The sequence below is a fragment of the Mastigoproctus giganteus genome, chromosome 7, assembly GCF_048544385.1.
Source record: "Mastigoproctus giganteus isolate SK-2022 chromosome 7, ASM4854438v1, whole genome shotgun sequence".
NCBI lineage: Eukaryota > Metazoa > Arthropoda > Arachnida > Uropygi > Thelyphonidae > Mastigoproctus > Mastigoproctus giganteus.
This window is the reverse complement of record NC_143581.1, coordinates 135,847,336-135,866,540: the sequence shown is the minus strand read 5'-3', so window position 1 is coordinate 135,866,540 and position 19,205 is coordinate 135,847,336. Positions and strand designations below refer to the sequence as shown.

Genomic DNA, 19,205 nt, shown 5'->3' with positions numbered 1-19,205 from the left:
AGACGAATTTGTTAGATTTTATGAAGCCATCGACATCGAAATAACTTTTTTACGTAAGTCATTTGTTTTTTTTTAATACATATTTTGTATTAATATGTATAAAGAACTGCAATTTTATTAATATTTTTCCTCTAAACTAGTGTTTTTGTTAGTCCTTGGTCCCAATTAAGCAAAATTTATATGTATTTATATGCAAAGTTGCCCCGACTTACGCGAATTCGACTTACGCGATTTTCGTCGGACCCACCTATCGCGTAACTTCGGGGTATTACTGTATGTATAATCTAGTTACAATTCAGCACATAACATATGCAAAAAACAAATTTATTCAACATGTTATTTAATGAAGTTCAAGACTTTGTGGGTAGTAAATGGAGGGCCATTCCACAAAACAGAAGGAACTCGAAAGTTGCTAGAGAGGCATCCTGCAATGGATTGAAAATTGCTGACAATGAGGTTATTTAATGACAAACATTATTTCCTTTTTCTCTGAGTAAAGAATAATGGAATCCACAAAGCAAGTTCTTATTGTCATCTACAAAGGGTACTAGGAAAGTTTTGCAATACAGCTTTGTTTATTTAATTTTTTCAAAGTAATTTCCTCTACATTCAATACACCTCTCCATCCTCCGAAACCAATCTTTAAACCAGTTCTGCCAAGTTTCACTAGGGAGTAAAGCACACTCGTTGTCCCAAGCCCATAGAAGGTCCTCATCACTGGAAAACCGCCTCCCTTTTAGCTTCATTTTCACATGCGGGAACAGTGCAAAGTCGCAGGGAGCAAGGTCTGGACTGTAGGGAGGGTGCTCGAGAAGTTTCAGTCCTGTCGTGGTCAAATATTCGGTGCAGGCTTTGGCGCGGTGAGCTGCAGCATTATCGTGATGGAGGTACCAGGTGTCCATGCTTGACTTTGGCCGCAGGTTCTTCATAGATCCAATGACTTTAGGCAGGCATTGTTCAGTATACCACTTAGCTGTGACTGTCTTCTGCGTGTCCCAAACGACACGTTCCACAATTCCACTCAATTTGAAAAATACAGCTATCATTTTCTTCTTTACAGATCGGGATTTTCTCACAATTACGGGTGTGTCGTCATCATCAAAGACCCAAACTTTGTTTTGAGCCTTGGTCGGCAGATCGTAATAGTACAGCCAAGTCTCGTCACCTGTCACGATGTTGTTCACATACCGAGATTGTCCCTTATCAAACTTTTTTAACATCTCCCGGCACCAAGTCACACGTCGTGTCATCTGCTCTTCAGTCAGTTGATGCGGCACCCAGAGAGAACAAAGTTTCTTCACGTGCAAATGATCTTGCAGAATCGAACGAATTGCTGGTGCATTTAGGCCCAAAGTATCCTCTATCTGTTGGTAGGTCACTCGCCTATTTTCGTCAAGCATTTTCCTCACAGCAGTAACGTTTTCCTCCGTAACTGACGTTCGTGGCCTTCCCGGCCTCTCAGAATCCTCCAGAGTGAAATTTCCCCTTTGGAATTCTCTATACCACCTGAATATCGTTGTACGATGTGGACAATCATCATCTAGTGCAAGAGTCATTTCTTCTAAGCACTGGTCTATGGTTAAACCACGCACGAAATTATACCGCAAAACTGTCCTTATCTCATTTCGTGACCACGATGCCATCGCAAGCACTTTACACTCTCACTACTAATGAATAACTGAGCCCATCGACTTGGCGCGGCGGCTACTATGCACGTATGAACATGTCTCAACATGCAGCAACAAGCAGCTTCCTGTGATTCATTGTTGCGTCATATTGCAAAACTTTCCTAGTGCCCTTTGTAATTTTGTGCCTGGCAGGCAAATATTCAAAGAAAATTCATCAACAAAAAAAAAAAAGGTGAATGTTTATAAGGAAAGTATCCCTCATTATACCAAAACTGTCATGGGAAATAATACGTTTAAATATTGCTAGAAATTTGGGGAAAGTGAAACAACGTGTGCAAGGCTATCTGATACAATCGAACCAAAACTGCTAATGTACAAAAATTAATTAAAGTATAAAATTTTAAGGGTTACTAGAGTTGCCTGTGTTCACTGCCATCACTGAAAAGATCATTCATCTAAGTATGACTAGAATGTCTGCGGCATGGGTCCTGTTAAACCTGACAAACACTCAGCAATGCCCCTAATCAGTCGACAACTCAGCGCTGTTATGGGCCTATATGAGAGCTTGAAGGCCTATCTAAATTGAGGGACCAATATCAATCTCACAACTGCCCACATCAATGCAAGATCTTGCACTTGAACATCACGCAACATAGCGGCAACCCCCCAAGGCAGAATGCACTGGTCCCACAGGAACTAGTAGTTGTCATTGACTCTATTGTCAGAGAAATGGGGAACATATTGTGCAAAAGGGAGAGGTGGAACAGGACCAAGGTATGTCTGTCAGGGACAAAGGTTGATACTGTTGTAGAGCAGATATCATCTTTTAAGGCACAAAAGGTGATATTGTTGTACACGTTGACACTAATAATATTAAGAGTAGGACAGCGCCAGAATTACTTAACAAGTACATGTCACTGTTGAAAAAAAAAAAAAAAGTGAATTAGGGTTAAATTTGAAAGTGTCTGCAAATCTTCCCAGACACAATATGAGGGAGTATATGATGAGAGTTCTGTCGATCAATTCGGCCCTGGAGAGATTGTGCAAGGCTCAAGGGGTAGAATTTTTCTCAGCCTGGTCTGCGCGTGTTAACAGGAGAGACTGCTTCTACAGGGATGGGATACACTTAAATAGAAAGGGAGCAAGAATATTTGCTGATGCTATCAAGACAGTGTTAGGTGGGTCGGAAAACTGCTAGCTTGGGGGAGGGGGGTTAACAGTAGCCACTGGAAGAGGTGAAATTGATTCTTGCACTGCTTATATTGGAATGAGCAGCAGCCTGGAAAACAAGACGCAGGGGATTTCAGAGACAGCTGGGAGTCATTGCAGTAAAAGGAAACACATGGGTTGTTTTTTTTTTTTTTTTTTTGGTAGTTATTGGCGCATAGGCTTCTGTGGCCATAATGCACCTCCCAAGGTTTTTGCAGTACTTTGATCCAAGCCCTAGGCGAGAATCGAACCCGCAACCTTTGGGTTACCAGGCAGGCACTTTACCCACCTGGCTAGCCGACCGGGCTAGCCAGGTGGGTAAAGTGCATGGGTTGTGTTAGAGTAACTAAGAATAGGAATCGGTGCACGTATACTTGCATGTACACCAATGCTAGGAGTTTGGTAAATAAATCTGATGAATTTGAGGTGTTCGTCAAAACACCTCAAATTGGCTTAAAGGAAGGTCAACGCAGTCCAGTCGGCAAATGCACTAACTTTAATTATTATCATATATTAAGGATCAATTTTGAATGCTTTTCATATATTTTTCTAAAGTGCATTTCTGGAGATCATAACCATAAAACAATAAAAACAATTTGCACTTTCCTGTTTATTGGGTTTTTCTGTTAGTGTAATCTATTATTTTATCAGGTAGTAATACACTCGATCTTACTGCATTTCCAATAAAACCATTAACTGGAATTGTGTGAATTTTTATGTTATAAATAAATTATGGTGAAATATGATTCCCCTTCACTGAAATCTTCAATCATATTTGCATTAGAATTAGTAAAGGCACATGATGCAAGAAAGCAAGCTTACATATCATCAGCCAAAAAAAAAAAAAAAAGAAAGAAAGAAAAAACTTCTCTTTTCACCTATCCAACAACAACGGATGGAAGTTTGTTCCAGCAATCAACCACCCGCAGGCTAAAGGCAAACATCCGCACAACTATCCTACAACTGTATTTCCTCAATTAGAATTTATGCCCTCTCAGGAGATTATTCGAAGCAAGAGGAAGAATCCTATCAGCATTGAGCATGCTCAAACCATTCAAGGCTTTATCCACATCCATCAGATCACCTCACAGGTGCCTAGTCTCCAGACACTATAATTTGCAAAATTTAAGCCTTTCATCATAAGAGCAACCCTTTGTTCCATTCACTAATCTTGTTGCTCTTCTCTGTACTCATTCCAGCAGCTCTACATCCTTCTTAAAGTGAGGCCTCCAGACTGGTACACAGTATTCAAGGTGTGGTGTCATCACTACCTTATACAAGAGGATAATCACCTCTTATACAAGAGGTGATTATCCTCTTGTATAAAGTAGTGATCTTGTATAATTCTGGTAAAATTCTTTTACCAGAATTTTATATTTAAATAAATTTTGAAAACACTATTAAAAAGGGCTGTGTGGTAAAAAGTTCACTAAACACTCATCTCTTATTTTAAAAACTGAACTATGAGTCAAATTTTCATTTCTTTGATTTTCTTGCAGATCCATCTACAATACAGGTCCCTCTTCAGCATCTAGCAAAATTCAGCAATTATATTGACATTCTGTCTCCCCTGGTTCCTCATCTCCTTGTCTTTAATGTATGGTGACACCTCTCACCCTGTTCTTCCCTAACACTAGATTTTCTGGGAAGTAGTTGATGCGGGTGCATAAAAATGTGCCTTGGCACTCATGTTCCAGTCCAGCTTCTTGAAGTTTGCCAACACATTTCAACTCTATCCTTGTAGTCTGGATCCTCTGTTCTCTAAGAAGTTCTCAACAACAGACCTGAAGCTAATCTGTGCCCATTTTTCTCGTTTGTTCATATTTCCCTCAAAATCTCAGTCCCTCATAACTTTGCACATTTGAAGTCCAACAAAAATACCTTGTTTTAGCTTCTCTTGAGTAATCGATGGGAATTTGATTCAGTAATTAAAGCAGTGACCTTCATGAGATAAAGCTTTAACAAAATGTTTCATCAAACCAGTTTGAAGCGTAAGGGTAGAAGGAGAATGGTTTTCGGGTTTACCGGTGGTTTATGAACTATGTTCTTTGATCCAGACAACAAACTGCCCCTCTTTGGCCAGACCTCGACATCCCAAGGCTTACTCCTTGCCCAACTGTCCAAAATGAAGAAAACCATTTATGTGTAACCAGATTGCTGTCAAAGTCACATGCCTATTACTTTAAAGTCAGCAGACAGCAACCAACCACGTTCATCATACTTAATATTTGTCAATAACTTCTTCAAGTTCTCATATGTTTCTTTCAACTGCACAGAATGAGCTAATAGAATTGATCCATATTTATTTCCATTGTGGAGTAACACACCTTCGATACTCCTTTTAGATGAGTCAATAACAAGTGTTCACTGTAGGATCATAACTAATTCCTAAATAGGTCATTAAGTCATTTATGCTACTACAAAAAAACTATAGAATCATCCTCAGAAAAGTAGGAGACTAGTTCTCATTCTTTGTGTCTGTACCATGAGAAAAATGTCCCATATGCAAGAAGTTTTTGACTGAATTCTAGAACCAAGAAGTTCTTCAGATTCTTTTGGTAAATTTATATCTCTTATCATATCATTGAGTTAATTAATCTTCATGCTGTGAAAGCAGTTACCAAAGGCTGGACACAATTTCTCAAGGCATGTAGACTTCAGTTTCATCTTCAGAAGATTCACTTTCAACCCTCTCTGCTGCGACATTCTCCAATATAAGTAGACGGCATGGAATCGGCAGGTTATCTCCATGTGGGATTGCTCTAATGGCAGATGAAATATTAGGATACACAATACCCTTCTTACTTTTTGCATTGTATCCCTCTACATTAACTAAGCAAAAAAGTAATCATCACAATGGTTTGTAGCCTCTGCCCAATCATAGGAATTGCAAATGGCATAGCCATCTGCTTACCATTCTTCCACAATCTCAATGCTTCAACATAGGTTTGGCAAACTTTATGGAGAGTCTATTGTTTTCCTGATCACCGAGTTTCACTTCAAAATAAGCACAATACACATTTTTTTTAAAAAAAATTCTGCAAAACATGCTGGCCTCGATTAATGCGATTAATTCGACTTGCAAGTGCATTGCACAAAACGGAAATGCGTTAATCAATAAGAAAAATTATAATTGGTCCATGATCTTCAGGGTATGTCCATAAAGAATTTTAAAAATACCTTTTAAATAACTTTTTATCTGTATACCATGCAAAAGAAAATAAAAATAATTATAGAATTAAATGTTTATTACATAAAATACATAATGAAGAAGCTATCTGCTATGGAAATATTTGAACACAGTCATTTGAAGCAGCGTTGGCTTTCTTTTTTTCATCCTACAAATTCCGATAGCTGACAACAAGCTTCTTTAGGCCCAGGCGAAATAACATGTTTCTTTCAATGTTAGGATCAACATCCATTACCTTTTGTTTGAGGTTTCTCTTATCTCCTTTGCAGCAACAGCTTCATGTGGCTCACACTCTTTTTCTTCAGCTTCTTTGTACGCATGCTGTTCCTCTATTTGAAGGACATCATTGTCACTTAGCTGTTCTGAATACGAATTCAGAACTCAGTGATTCAGAACTTCAGAATTCAGTGATTCTCGAATGTTAGCCGTATCCAAGCCTTTGAAACCAAGATCATAAACCAATATTAGTTATATCTTCAATAACTTTTTGAACTGCATCCTTGAAGCCAGTAAAATAGTTTGCGCAAGTGGACATTGAATGTTTTCAATGGCCACTCATATAATTTTTCCAAAGTTCTGGTACAGAAATTGCACTGTCTCCTGTTGTAGCTTTAAATGCCTATGCACTTACTATTTATGGAGATAGTAAGCCTTGAAAGTTGCAATTGTCCCTTCATCCATGGGTTGCAATAACGAAGTCATATTCGCTGGTAAAAAACAAATTTCGCATTTTCATTTAAGTCACCAAGTGCATTATCTAAAAGTAAGATTATTTTTCTTGCAATAGGCTTCAACTGTTGGACAGAAATATGATGTAAACCAATCTTCAAATAGGGCTTTGGTCATCCATGCTTTTTTATTTGAATGCAAATTGACTGGAAGTTTGGTGGCTGTATCCATTTAAAGCCCTAGGATTTCGTGTACAGTACATAAGCATAGGCTTCAATTTAAAATCACCTTCAGTGTTACTTCCTAATAACAGCAATAGTTGATTTTTTGAGACTAGGCACCCATCCATATCAATACAGCTTCATTCATTTACATTTCTCTTCTTTTTGTCTTGTCTTACTCTATATATGGGTTTTGTTTTATTAAATTCACAGGCATAATAACTTGCAACTTCAGCTCAAGGTCCTTCTGTAAGAATGGGTTTGCAATCACAGGAATACACAAGCTTTATCTTATATCTTCATCACGCTTTTAACTATCCTGTACCGTTCATTTTTATTTCTCAGAAATTATTAGAGTTATCGAGGATGGAGGAGAAACTATTTCTAAACATACTACTACATATTCATCTTCACAGGGTTCAGGTTTTGTCTACTCTACTACATCAGCATTTTCCACTACGTCACATTATGCCTTAACTTTCATATATTGGCTAATCTGGTGCACATTAACATTCATTTTACCAGGTCCAACGTACAGGGGTCGCCACTTTTCAAGCTTTCAATCTTCTCTAGAAGTTGTTGTTGTTGTTTGTTGGATTTATTGTCTATAATGCACCTATTACAATCTTATTTGGTACATGATTGTTATATTAAATAAAAGGATTCAGATAAGATGATATTTGTTTATCATTTTGAGGAAGGTAAAAACATCATTAATATCTTTTCGATCTCCGAGAATCTGCTGTAAGGTAAGTTTATTAGAGGAATATAGATGAGAAAAGGAAGCTGTTTGTCGTTCTCTCAGATATAATGGGCATTCAATGATCAAGTGGTTTACTGTGAGTTGAGTTTGACAGTTGCTGCATAGTGGAGGGTCATCCTGAGTGAGTAAATAACTATGAATTAGGTGGGTATGTCCTATTCACATTCTGGTAAGTACTACTTCTTCCTTTCTATTGCCTCTTGTGATCATTTTTAATCTGAAAGAGCTTATTGCTTTTTTCTCCCTGCCAAATGGATAGCCATTTTTTTCTAACAGAGTTAGGTATGATGCGTTTTAAATCTGTGTAAGGTATCTACATGTCTGACGTTATGTGACTGGCATTCTTGGCAGCAAGATCCGCTTGTTCATTTCCTATGATTCCAGAATGCCCAGGTATCCAACAGAAAATTAATTTTTGCCTGTTTGCAAGAAGCTGCACTAACTTGATTTGAATTTGTTGTAGTAACGGATGACTGGAAGGAAATTTACACTGAAGAGCAGATACAGCGCTTAAGGAATCAGTGTAGATAATAGTTTGAGGATATGACTGTTTTACATTGTCTAGAACCATCAAGACAGTATACAGTTCTGCAGTGTAATACTGTACTCCAAAGGGAGCTGCTGGGATATTGTAATGTTTGGTAGAACTGCAGCTGCGCCAACTTTACTATCTGTCTTGGAGCCATCAGTGTAAATTTGGGTAAAATTAGAGAACTGAAAAGAGTGAGTTGCATGGATCTGCTGAACACTGAAACATTGGCCAATGGTATTTGTCATGGTGGCGTAGCCGTGCTAATATCTAGAATTATGTTATTCATATTTAGTTCCCAGCACATAGTTATGCTTTGTAATCTAATGCCACATGGTTTATTCTGCAAAGGTTTATTTTGGTACAAATTATGCCATTTTGGAGTGAATAAATACTGCTTTATAGGATGATGTGGGAAACTTCTGATTTTAGCTGCATAACTTAATAACAGAGCATGCTGACGAAGAAATAGAGGTGGTTCGTGGGCTTCCGTGTAGAGACTCTGAACTGGCGATGTACGAAAAGCTCCCAGTGCAATTCGGAGAGCATTGTGATGTATTGGGTCAAGCTATTTTAATCCACTTTCTCTAGCTGAGGCATATGCAGGAGACCCATAGTCTAGTTTGGATCTTATGAGTGACCAGTATAAGTGCAGAAGCATGTACCGATCTGCACCCCATGACATAGCAGAAATTGCCCTGAGGAGATTCAGCTTCTTTAGACAGGTTGTACCGAATGTGCTTAATATGCTCTAAGAAACTATAAGTTTTTTATCCAGAATTTGTCCAAGAAAGCTAATACTCTGTTGAAAAGTAATTGGATGAGAGTCAAGATGTAAATCGGGATCTGGATGTAAATTCCGTTTACGGCAAAAATGAATTGCTGTTGTTTTTATTTTGAAAGTCCATATCCATTATTTTTGGCCCACTTAACAAGCTTGTTAATTGTGCCTTAAAGCAGCCTTTCAATGAAACACATTTTGTGAGTGGCTTGAGATTGCCAGATTGTCGGCATACAGATATGTTTCAACTGTGTCGGGAATACATTTAGTAATCGAATTAATCCTGAGGGAGAAGAGCATGGCACTAAGCACAGAACCCTGAGGGACCCCCCCCCTCTTCCAAAAATATTTGCGAGAGAGAGAGAGAGAGAGAGAGAGAGAGAGAGAGAGAGAGAGAGAGATAGAGAGAGAGAGAGCAGAGTGAAATTGTACCTGAAAGGACCTATCGCACAAAAAGTTCGGGATAAATTTTGGAAGATGACCAGGAAGACCGGATTCATAGAGATTGTGAAGGATTCCATATCGCCAGGTTGTATCGAAAGCTTTTTCAATGTCAAGACATATCATCACTAGGTGTTCGTTCCTGAGAAATGCATTTTGGATGTTTCCTTCAGCTTTGATCATAAGGTCAAGTGTTATCTAGTTCTTCAAAATCCATATTGATTTTGACTTAGAATGCATTCAGTCTCTAGGAACCATGTCAATCTGGCATTAATTATTTTTTCTAATATTTTTCCTATACAACTAGTTAAAGCTATCGGTCAGTAATTTGCTAGATTTGAAGGGTCCTTTCCTGGTTTTGAGAAAGCTAATACAATAGAATTACGCCAACTGGTAGGGTAGTAGTCTTCGTCAAAGATTCTATTATACAGTTTCAGCAGGGCAGATTGGGATCCTTCACTCAAATGATATATCATGGCATAGTACACTCCATCAGGGCCAGCAGCACTATTTTTGGATCTTGCAAGTGCGCTACATAACTCTGCCATGGTAAGGGGTACATTATATGGATGCTGTCGTGAAGTACTGAAATCAGATTGTATTCTTCTGCTTTTGAATAAAAAAACACAGCAGAATGACTTGAATAAAAACAGCATGAGCAACTAGTAAAAATAATTTACAAAAAAGAAATTATAACTTCTACAACTTTGCCACATTAAAGCTGAAATTGCATTCAGCTGATTTTCAATTTTTTTTTTTTTTCACAAAATTGCAGAATATAATCTATACATGAAGATACTCTCAGAAACTCAATGATAAAATATTCAGAGGAAATAACTTACTTTGAGTAAAATTTTCTACTCAATTCAGTTTATTTTTAAATTTTGTCACAAAATTATAGAATATAAACTAAAAATCAATATGTTCTTTAAAATTCAATGTTAAAACGAATTCCAAGAAATAACTTACTTCGAGTAAAATTTTCTACTCCTTCTGTTTGACTGATAATTCTTAATTCTGCTACAGCATTACATGACCAAGTGCTAAAATTTTTATTTATATAAATATAAAAAAAGAAAATAAGAGTTGAAATCAGGAAGTATATATCATAAAATTTAATAAGCAGCTTACTTAATATACTTAAATTACATCAGAAGATGTAGATAAAATATAAATAACACAGAAATAAGAAATAGTAATATAAAGCTCATTACATTACTTATTTTTCTTTTAAGAAAAACTCAAAATGACATGAAAGAAGAGCAAATAAGGTCTGTTCAAGAATTAAAAATACTGAGCTAAAAAGAAGGAAGCTAAATTCTGAATGGTTTAAATATTTAACTAATAATTTAGTAATTAGCCTCCCAGTTCCAGTATAAGGAGTAAGACATGCCCTGACTATAGCCACAACATGCAAGGAATTTGGCACTCCACAGTCTTACCTATCTACCAGGCAATGCACAGTATTTTGATTAAAATGCCAGCATCTATTCTTTTATTTTTAAATGATTAGGCTAGTTGCCATCTAGAACTTTTGTCATATTTGAAGAGAAATTTTTTAATTTGATATTAAAGCTCCAATAGTAATTTTACAGATTTGCCAATTTCTGAACATAAAAAAGTTTATCTAATCAACTATCTTCTGTGAAAGGAAATACCGGTTCCTACCCTCAGTTTACAGTTTGGTTAAAAATGTCATTGATGTATTTCCAGAACAAATGTAAGCATTCTATGTGGGTGGGGGGACAGTAACAGATATACAATGGTGATGCTTGCTTTTCAGTGGGTTGTGCTCTCTCCAGTTAACTATAACAAAGAAGGTCATCTGCCGTCACACAACAACCACTGCATTACTTATTATGTTCTTTTTACAAATAAAAGCTCTTTTGCTTTCATTTAATAAGTATACCAATGACATTTTGAGTAAATTGAACATAGAAAATAAGCTCCCCATTTAGGGGGGGGGAGAACAATGGATTAGGCAAAATTTTAATTCGGAAATCATATGATCTAAATAATAACACACTGGTGTGCAAAATTTAAGAACCTCTCAGGTTTTCACCTGTAGCTTCTCACAGGAGTGGCCTGGATATGGGAAAAGCATAGCAAAGGAAACAACACCAACACAACAACGGAAACAAAACGGTACAGACTAACGGTAACATACAATTAAGCAAGAAAGACCCCATATGGGTATTAAATGCAATGCCCTGCATAAAGAAGGTATTCAAGTACTGAAGGATAGAACAAGGTGGAAAACTGTGTCATCATCAGCCATTTTCAATCCACTGCAGGATGAAGGGCTCTCCAGCTAATTTCCAGTTCCTTCTGTTTTGTGTAATGGCCATCCATTTACTACCCATGAACTCATGAATTTCATCGATCCATCTCTGTCGTAGTCTTCCAGGTTTTCTCTTAGCTACTCTTTGGCACCATTCTGTTATTTTCTTAGTCCATATGTCATTGTTTCTTCGAGCTAAGTGCCATGCCCAAGTCCATTTCAGTTCTTTAGTTTGATAAGAATGTCCTTTATTTGTGTTTGCTTCCTAATCTATGTGTTGCTCTTCTTATCCAACAGTCTGTTTCCTAATATATAGTTCGTTCCATTCTTCTGTGTAATTTTCAGCTCCTCTTCCATTCTTTTGGCGAGTGCCCAAGTTTCACTTCCATAAGTCATGGTGGAGAGTATACATTGGTTCATTAGTTTACATTTCAGAGAAATTAGGATATTGCTCCAAGGAAGATAATGGAATCATTAGTTAAATATTGCAGGATCACTTAAGAGAAAGGAATTTCGGTAGCAACTCAAATAATACAAAGTTCAAGGGACCTAAATTTACATCTTTTGTAATAACAAGGTTTGTAGTAACAAGGTCACTATCAGCAATTCGGTATTTTGTATGCATATATCTACCAATAATAATAAATAATCGTGACAAATACAAAATAGAATAGGTATAATAAAAAAAATAACAAAAGCCTTTTATAACAATAATAAGAATAATACATATTTTGTTTAGATTTTCTTTTATTTATAAGAGAAAAGAAAACAATTTTTAAAAAAAATACAGTGCATATGTAATTCATGTAAACCTACAAAGTAAAAGTAGAATTAATATTAAGGCAATACATAAACCAATTAATGCTGTAATCTAAATTAAGAAATAATCCAATTTAGTTTCCACATTTATTGTCTTGGTATGCAGTGCAGTCTTAATTACAGCACAAAAGTTCTTCAGTAACAGTTGTAAACTCAAGTGGTGTTAAAGTTCCACGATATTTCTAATCGGAATCCAAGATTTATCACTTTTACCTAAGCTGAAAGCTGTAAGTCACTTGGGTGATAAAACATAACACAAGCATCATCATCATCATGTTTCACATTTTAGCAAGATGCTAAGTGTAATTTTATTTATTGATTTTAAATTACAGTAGACTTCTGAAATAACAGTGCCTTGATTTCCCCAAGATGTAGTTATTTCGATTTTTCCGTGCTTACAACTCCGTAAAACAGGATACTGAAACGGCTGACACAATACCTTGCAATTACTGTGTGATGCAATAGAAGAGTTATCTGGCACAATACCTTTGCTTTGAGACAAACAAAATTACTGTAATCAAACAATATCATCTACGTTTCACTACAAATGTTACTTTTTTTAAAGTGATGCAGTTTTTTTTGTCTGCCACTGTATATTCAAAATTTAGCAAATATAAAAAACTAATTTCCTTTTTTTTTTTTTTTTTTTTTCTTCTAATTTTAAATAGAAATACTAAACCAAAGAGAATATTTTTAAGGATGAAATTTCTTTGGACAATTAAAAGAAACAGGATACAAACCTAAAAAGTGAAAACCGAATTACAAATAAGTATTAACTTCAATGACAGTAATGATGAAAAGGTCTATATGTGATAGCGTCTCGGATATTTTTTAAAAAACAGCACTATAATGAGTGGCACTGTAAGTGTATTTTGTGTGAAGAAATATACCTATAGATATAAACAGAATTTTGTTTATTCTTTGTTCATAGCTACATTTCTATAAAAAACTGTTTTAGATTAAATATTATATACAGTTATATAATATTAATCTATTTAATACTTTATTATAATAGTTGCTTTTATAATAACTAAATTTTCTTTATAGTTATTCTTATGTACCCAAAATCCATATTTCACTCTGAAATAAGGTTGCATTCTCATTGTTGCATTTTAAAATGTGACAACTCTACAGAATACTGTACTAGAAATTCTTGGTATGATTTTGCTTCTCTCAAAAGATGCTACTTAATGTTAGCTTGTAACAAAAAACAAATTTTAATGGATTAATAAAGCAGATAATACAAAAGCAATTCTTACGATGATTCAGACTCTCCATTGCACTGTAAGAAAAATCCAAGGCTCTTTGTAGGCTGCCTATCTTGGCCTTGATTTGTTCTTGGCATCACCATGATTTTCCTATTTAAAAAAAAAAAAAAAAAAAGTGTTATTCATTTTTTATATTTCCTATTTAACATGAATACAATTAACACAGCAAGATATTTTTTAACTAAAAGATATCATTTGTTGACTAAAACACAGAAAATTAAACAAACTACTCTAGCATAATATTAATATCCAGACAACTGCATATCTACAAATAACCTTTATTTACAGGAAAAATAATAATAATGCATTCTGAAAGCCTTTAACAGCCTCTAGTCACTTCCAGTTTTTTTGCTTTTGTAAACAATTTCCACCATTTTTTTTTTTTTTTTTTTTTTCTTCAATGTCCTCTAATATTTTTCACCATTCAGCCTTCAAAGCAGTTGTTAAGTGCTGTTTTTTTTTTGGCAGTCTCTCCTCACATGTACCCAAAAATACCAATTCAATCTAGAGGTTTCATTGCTCTAATATCCAAGGATGGTGAGCTTTACAGTAAACCAGGTGGCAAATGACATTAGTCAGCATTACTAGAGGCCTGTGGATAGCTGCATGACCATGACAACACATACTATGCAGCATCCTATGCAACGTACTAGTTCTGATATGTATCACAATCATCTCAACGAAAGCCTGTAGTGCTGTAACAACATTGATCTGCATTCCAAATGGATTATTCTTTCCGGGGCTCTACAGTTACATTCAATTAGCTTCAGTGATTTTCTGGGTCATTTCATAACACCTTCAGCACCAGTCTGCCTTATGTTATGAAATATCACATCATCAATCTTAGACAGAGGGATCTTCAGCGCCATTAAAGTGTAAATTGTTTATGTGTCAATTTACTATCATTCTAGAAACCTGATAGCTCCAACTGCAGCAACTCACATTTACAATTGTACTGTCTTTTCTAATACCTATGAGCATATTTATAGTTATGTTTGACAACGTGGTGCTTGGTACAACCATGGCCAGACCTGAGAGATAATCAAAAATATACAGCACTATACACAGTTTGTTAGGAATTTCATTCATGTTACATTATAAAATTAGCAGAGAATATGGCTCAAATACATTTCTTTTACCTTTTCATGAGTAAGCAGGAACAGTATACATTTGATTTTTTAAAATAAGGGACCAAAGGAAAAATGTTGTGCCTAATAATGACACAGAGAGGCCACTATTATGTACACCCTTTTTATGAAATGGAGCTCTCCTTCAGTAACACATCATATATGTGCCATGTGATATAAATCATCAGTAATACATCACACATATATACCATATGATATACATACAACTGTGTTTTGAGTGTATCTAGACTAGGCCAAAAACAAAATAATAGCCAGCTAAGGACAATCACATAATCAGAAACTACTCATTGATACAAGAGGGCAACAGAAGACAGTATAACTGTAAAAATCTGTAGAAGATTTCTCCTACGGATTTTTACAATCGTACAGAAAAATCTGTACAATTGTAAAATCTGTAGTAGCTCAGAAGACTGGTGTAAGACAACAGAAAGACTACTCCAAGATATTTTAGTTCTGTTACCAATTTTATAGTGGTTATGTTAATTTTGATTTGTGGATGTCTTCTTATGTCCAAATTGCCAATTAGAAGTACAGTAGAACTTCCCTATAACGAATTCGATAAATCCAGCTAGAAAATTCGTTAGATCAGCTAGAAAGTTCAGTTTCCGTGCATGGCAGCCTGGTCGTACTCAGAGATTCTTAGCACCCTCTGCTTCCACTCCGATTCTCTCGCTGCTGTAAGAGAGGAAGTGAAAGCAGCTGGGGACTGAGGGCCATTTGTTTCATTGTGCTGTCATGTGCTGGAGGGTTTGGTCTTTTCCTCCATGCTGACCAAGCGTCTTGTAGAGAACCACTCTACACATTCATTGCCACCTAAGTGACGTAAGAAGACTTACCATCGAGAAGGTGTGCATGAGTGGATTTTAGGAAGGCAGGCCAACCGGACTTCTCATAAATCTTCTGAAATAGAAAGATATTGGATTCATCAGTGTTTTAGACTGAGTGTCTGATAACACACAGAATGCCTGTTCCTCCACTAAGCCTCAGCTTGGATAGACTGTGTTAATTTTAAAAATTACATAAAAAAACTGTATTCCATTCAGAGGATGATGCTCCTGCAGATGGCTCTAGTTTGTAGAACTGCCTCCACTGATGCACTACAGATTGTCAATTCTGTAAAATGGCAATTGACCTCTTTCTTATTTATGGAGTAATGACTTTCAGCATTCGGCATGGAACTCCTTTTATTATTCGTGATCTTGAGTTGGATTTGGCTAATGATCCTAAGAATGAGGCAAAGCGAATCTTAGCTATCTTAACGACTCTTTGGAATCATAGATGGTCTAACTCAAATAGAGGTGAAATAACTCATAGGTTCTTTCCCTCTGTTGTTGGTGTTCCCACAGAAAAATGGTTTGTGCCTAATCAACAAACTGTTTTTATTAACTGGTCATGGCTCATTTTTAGCAAAGCTGAATCAGCTGGGTTTGCTTGTTTGTTTGTTTGTTATTTGGTTTTTAGGAGCATTAGCAACTAAGGCCATATTGCTCCGGGATATGCGGTGGTCATTCCCTGACCTTTCCGCATCCTCCGTATTTGGTGGTGACAGGCTCGAACCCCGGTCTAATCAAGAAGTGTATGCTACGAACTGCTGCTCCTTCCCACCTGGCTACGGAGGCGCCTGAATCAGCTGGGTGTTTCATAAAGGTCGCAGTGTCACTGCATGGCTCTGGAGACATGTTTTATATTATTGTCATGAGTACTTGTATCTCAGAAATGAATTTTTATTTGCTAGTCCAAATCTTGATCACCTGACTGAGGGCAATGAGGCTCAATTAATTGAGACTGAGCAAGATTTTTCAGGCTTTCCAAATTTTTTCTAAGAAACTGTTCCAGAGAAGATTAGTGCTGCTTGAACTTGAAGAAAGAAGAGTAGAAGGCTTACAGACTATCATCTCATGTTGACTTCGTAAGATCAGTGGCTCCTTGCACCACTTTGGTCTTATTTATTTCATATGGGTCATGGTGCCATGTTCTTGTGCTGTAGTTCCCTGTGCCTCAATTTATATTTCTGTATATCATATTTATATCATATGAAGGTGTATAATACATATATGTATATAGTGGGTTCCAGTCTCTGGCTAGAGGCCACTTGCTAATAATAAAAAAAGAATAAATAAAATTAAAAAATAAGAATGATACAATAAGAATCTCATTGCATCAACCGCATTTTTCAGCCAAGATGATCTGGCTCTGAAAATTTCTCCTCGCCTGGTGCAGCCTTTTCCTGAGTATAGTCAGTTCAGGGTACCACCAGGGGACTGCCTGATTCCATGTTTTTTTTTTTTTTCTGTGTGATAAACAGGTTTGCTGTTTTTGTTAAAATGTTTGTCATAGTCATTGCTTGCTTGTCCAAGCTATTATATTATTATCATAAGTCAAAATTGTGGTCTAGTTGCCTGATCTAGACCACTCATTTTCCAGTTTTTGCAGCTAGACCGCTGTACATTATGCAAAATTCTTTCAGTTTGCCTTTTTAAGGTTATACCTTTTGATATCCAACAAGGAGTGTTGAGTTTTTTGTAACTGCCTGTTTAGTTTGAAGGTGATGGCTCTGGGATCTGATGTGGTCTAGGCCGGCTGGACACAGCAGTCTGTAATCTTATAGGATATTGAATTGGTGGCAAAAGTGACATCAATGTCACTCTCCCACATGTTACTGCTGAAAGATGGTAGGCTATGTGGTTGGTTTAACACCTTGAAAAGGAAAGGTAGCTATATAATCTGTTAATATCTGGCCACTGTGTGTGTTTGCTCTGTCTTCTGCACATCTATACAATAAGGCTGACCAGCAGTTGACATCAGCACACATTATGATATTTGCAGTTAGTGGGTTAATAACTGCTCGTAAATAATCTATAGTAAAATTTAAGTCTCCAACTGGTCTTGTAAAGAGATATAATGTAGAACTGTCCTACACCACTAGTGATATGGGCACAGACTGCCACTGGAGAGCAGAGGTGACCCCACCTTTGTGACTGAAAGGCCAGTGATTTTGACAACTACTGCTGTATAGGGAAACAATTGAGGTGCATTCTATTATTTTATAGCCTCTTGGGTATCCTTGAACCATACTTATATGTGCATAGGGTTTTTGGAGTACCAAGATATATTATTTTCTTCTTCTAATTCGAGTTTGATCAGATCAACAACAGTTCTTGCTCCTGGAGCATTCAATTGGACAAGATTTAGGGCCCTGGTTGCATTTCTTATATTCAATCTAGCCCATAGTTGTCCTAGGTTGCATGAGTTTCACCATCTTTTTATAATAGGAGTATTTTGCATCCCTGATGTGATGGCCATAGTCAGTCAGCCGTGCTGCCTTGCAGGTTGCTAATTTTACTTTGGCAGTTTTTGTAGTCGTCACCAGTGACTGCACAGACAGGAGTTTTCTGACTGCCATTCCAGACAGTATGACCATATTTATAGCCACTGCAGTGCCTCCTCAAACAGAAAGGACAGAGGATAAGAGGAGGGAAGATTATTAGTTAAGAAGCACATAAAATGTGGTGGTAGTGCATCCAGTTAACATAAGTGGCCAATGCAATGCTGAGTAACTTTTGTGTGACACAAGCACTGAGAAAGCAAAAATTAGAGTAAGAGTGTGTATATATCTAATGTGCTATATACCAGATAATTAAAATGTCTTATAATGGAGGATTTTTTTTTTTTTTTTTTTTTCCAGATATTCACTGAAATGTGAGGGCCAGTCACTTACACATTAGCAAGACTTTTAATAGAATTACTGGATGACTATTTTCTATAGCAGCAGGTTAAAGAGGCAACAAGAGAGAAAGAGAGTGTAATACTCTTGATTTAATCATTAGTAGTGATTATTCATGCATTATCACTGCCACCTAGTGGTTTCTTTATCTGTAGATTCTTAATGCATGAATAATCACTGCTCTTAATCAGATCAAGAGTATTACTCTTTCTGGTTACCTCTTGAACATGCTGCTGTAGAAAACAGTCATCCAGTCAATCCACAAAAGTCTTACTAGTGTGAGAGTGACCAACCCATAAGTTCCAGTCAATATATGGGAAGTCGCGATCATGAAACATTCTCATTTACTGAACCACTCTATTTTTCTGTACAGTTGTTTACTGTACTCATCAGAGTCATTAGGCCTATAAAACAGTCCTCTTATTTTTGCTTTCTCTGTTTGGTGTGCTTATGTCACACCAAACTGACTCAACGTTGCACTCGCCACTCATGTCAACTGGATGCACTGCCTTACATTTTATGTTTTCTTTCTAA

General features: G+C 36.5%; 1 protein-coding gene across 1 annotated transcript in view; it reads right to left on the bottom strand.

The window, feature by feature from the left end:
- The window catches only part of Usp7 (Ubiquitin-specific protease 7), a 518,151-nt gene that overhangs the window by 390,095 nt on the left and 108,851 nt on the right, over positions 1-19,205 (bottom strand). Inside the window, exons 4-5 of the mRNA XM_090378438.1 lie at positions 13,791-13,889; positions 10,401-10,474 (exon numbers count right to left, since the gene is read on the bottom strand). Coding sequence (XP_090234564.1) covers positions 10,401-10,474; positions 13,791-13,889 — 173 coding nt within the window. The remainder of the gene's footprint in view (positions 1-10,400; positions 10,475-13,790; positions 13,890-19,205) is intronic.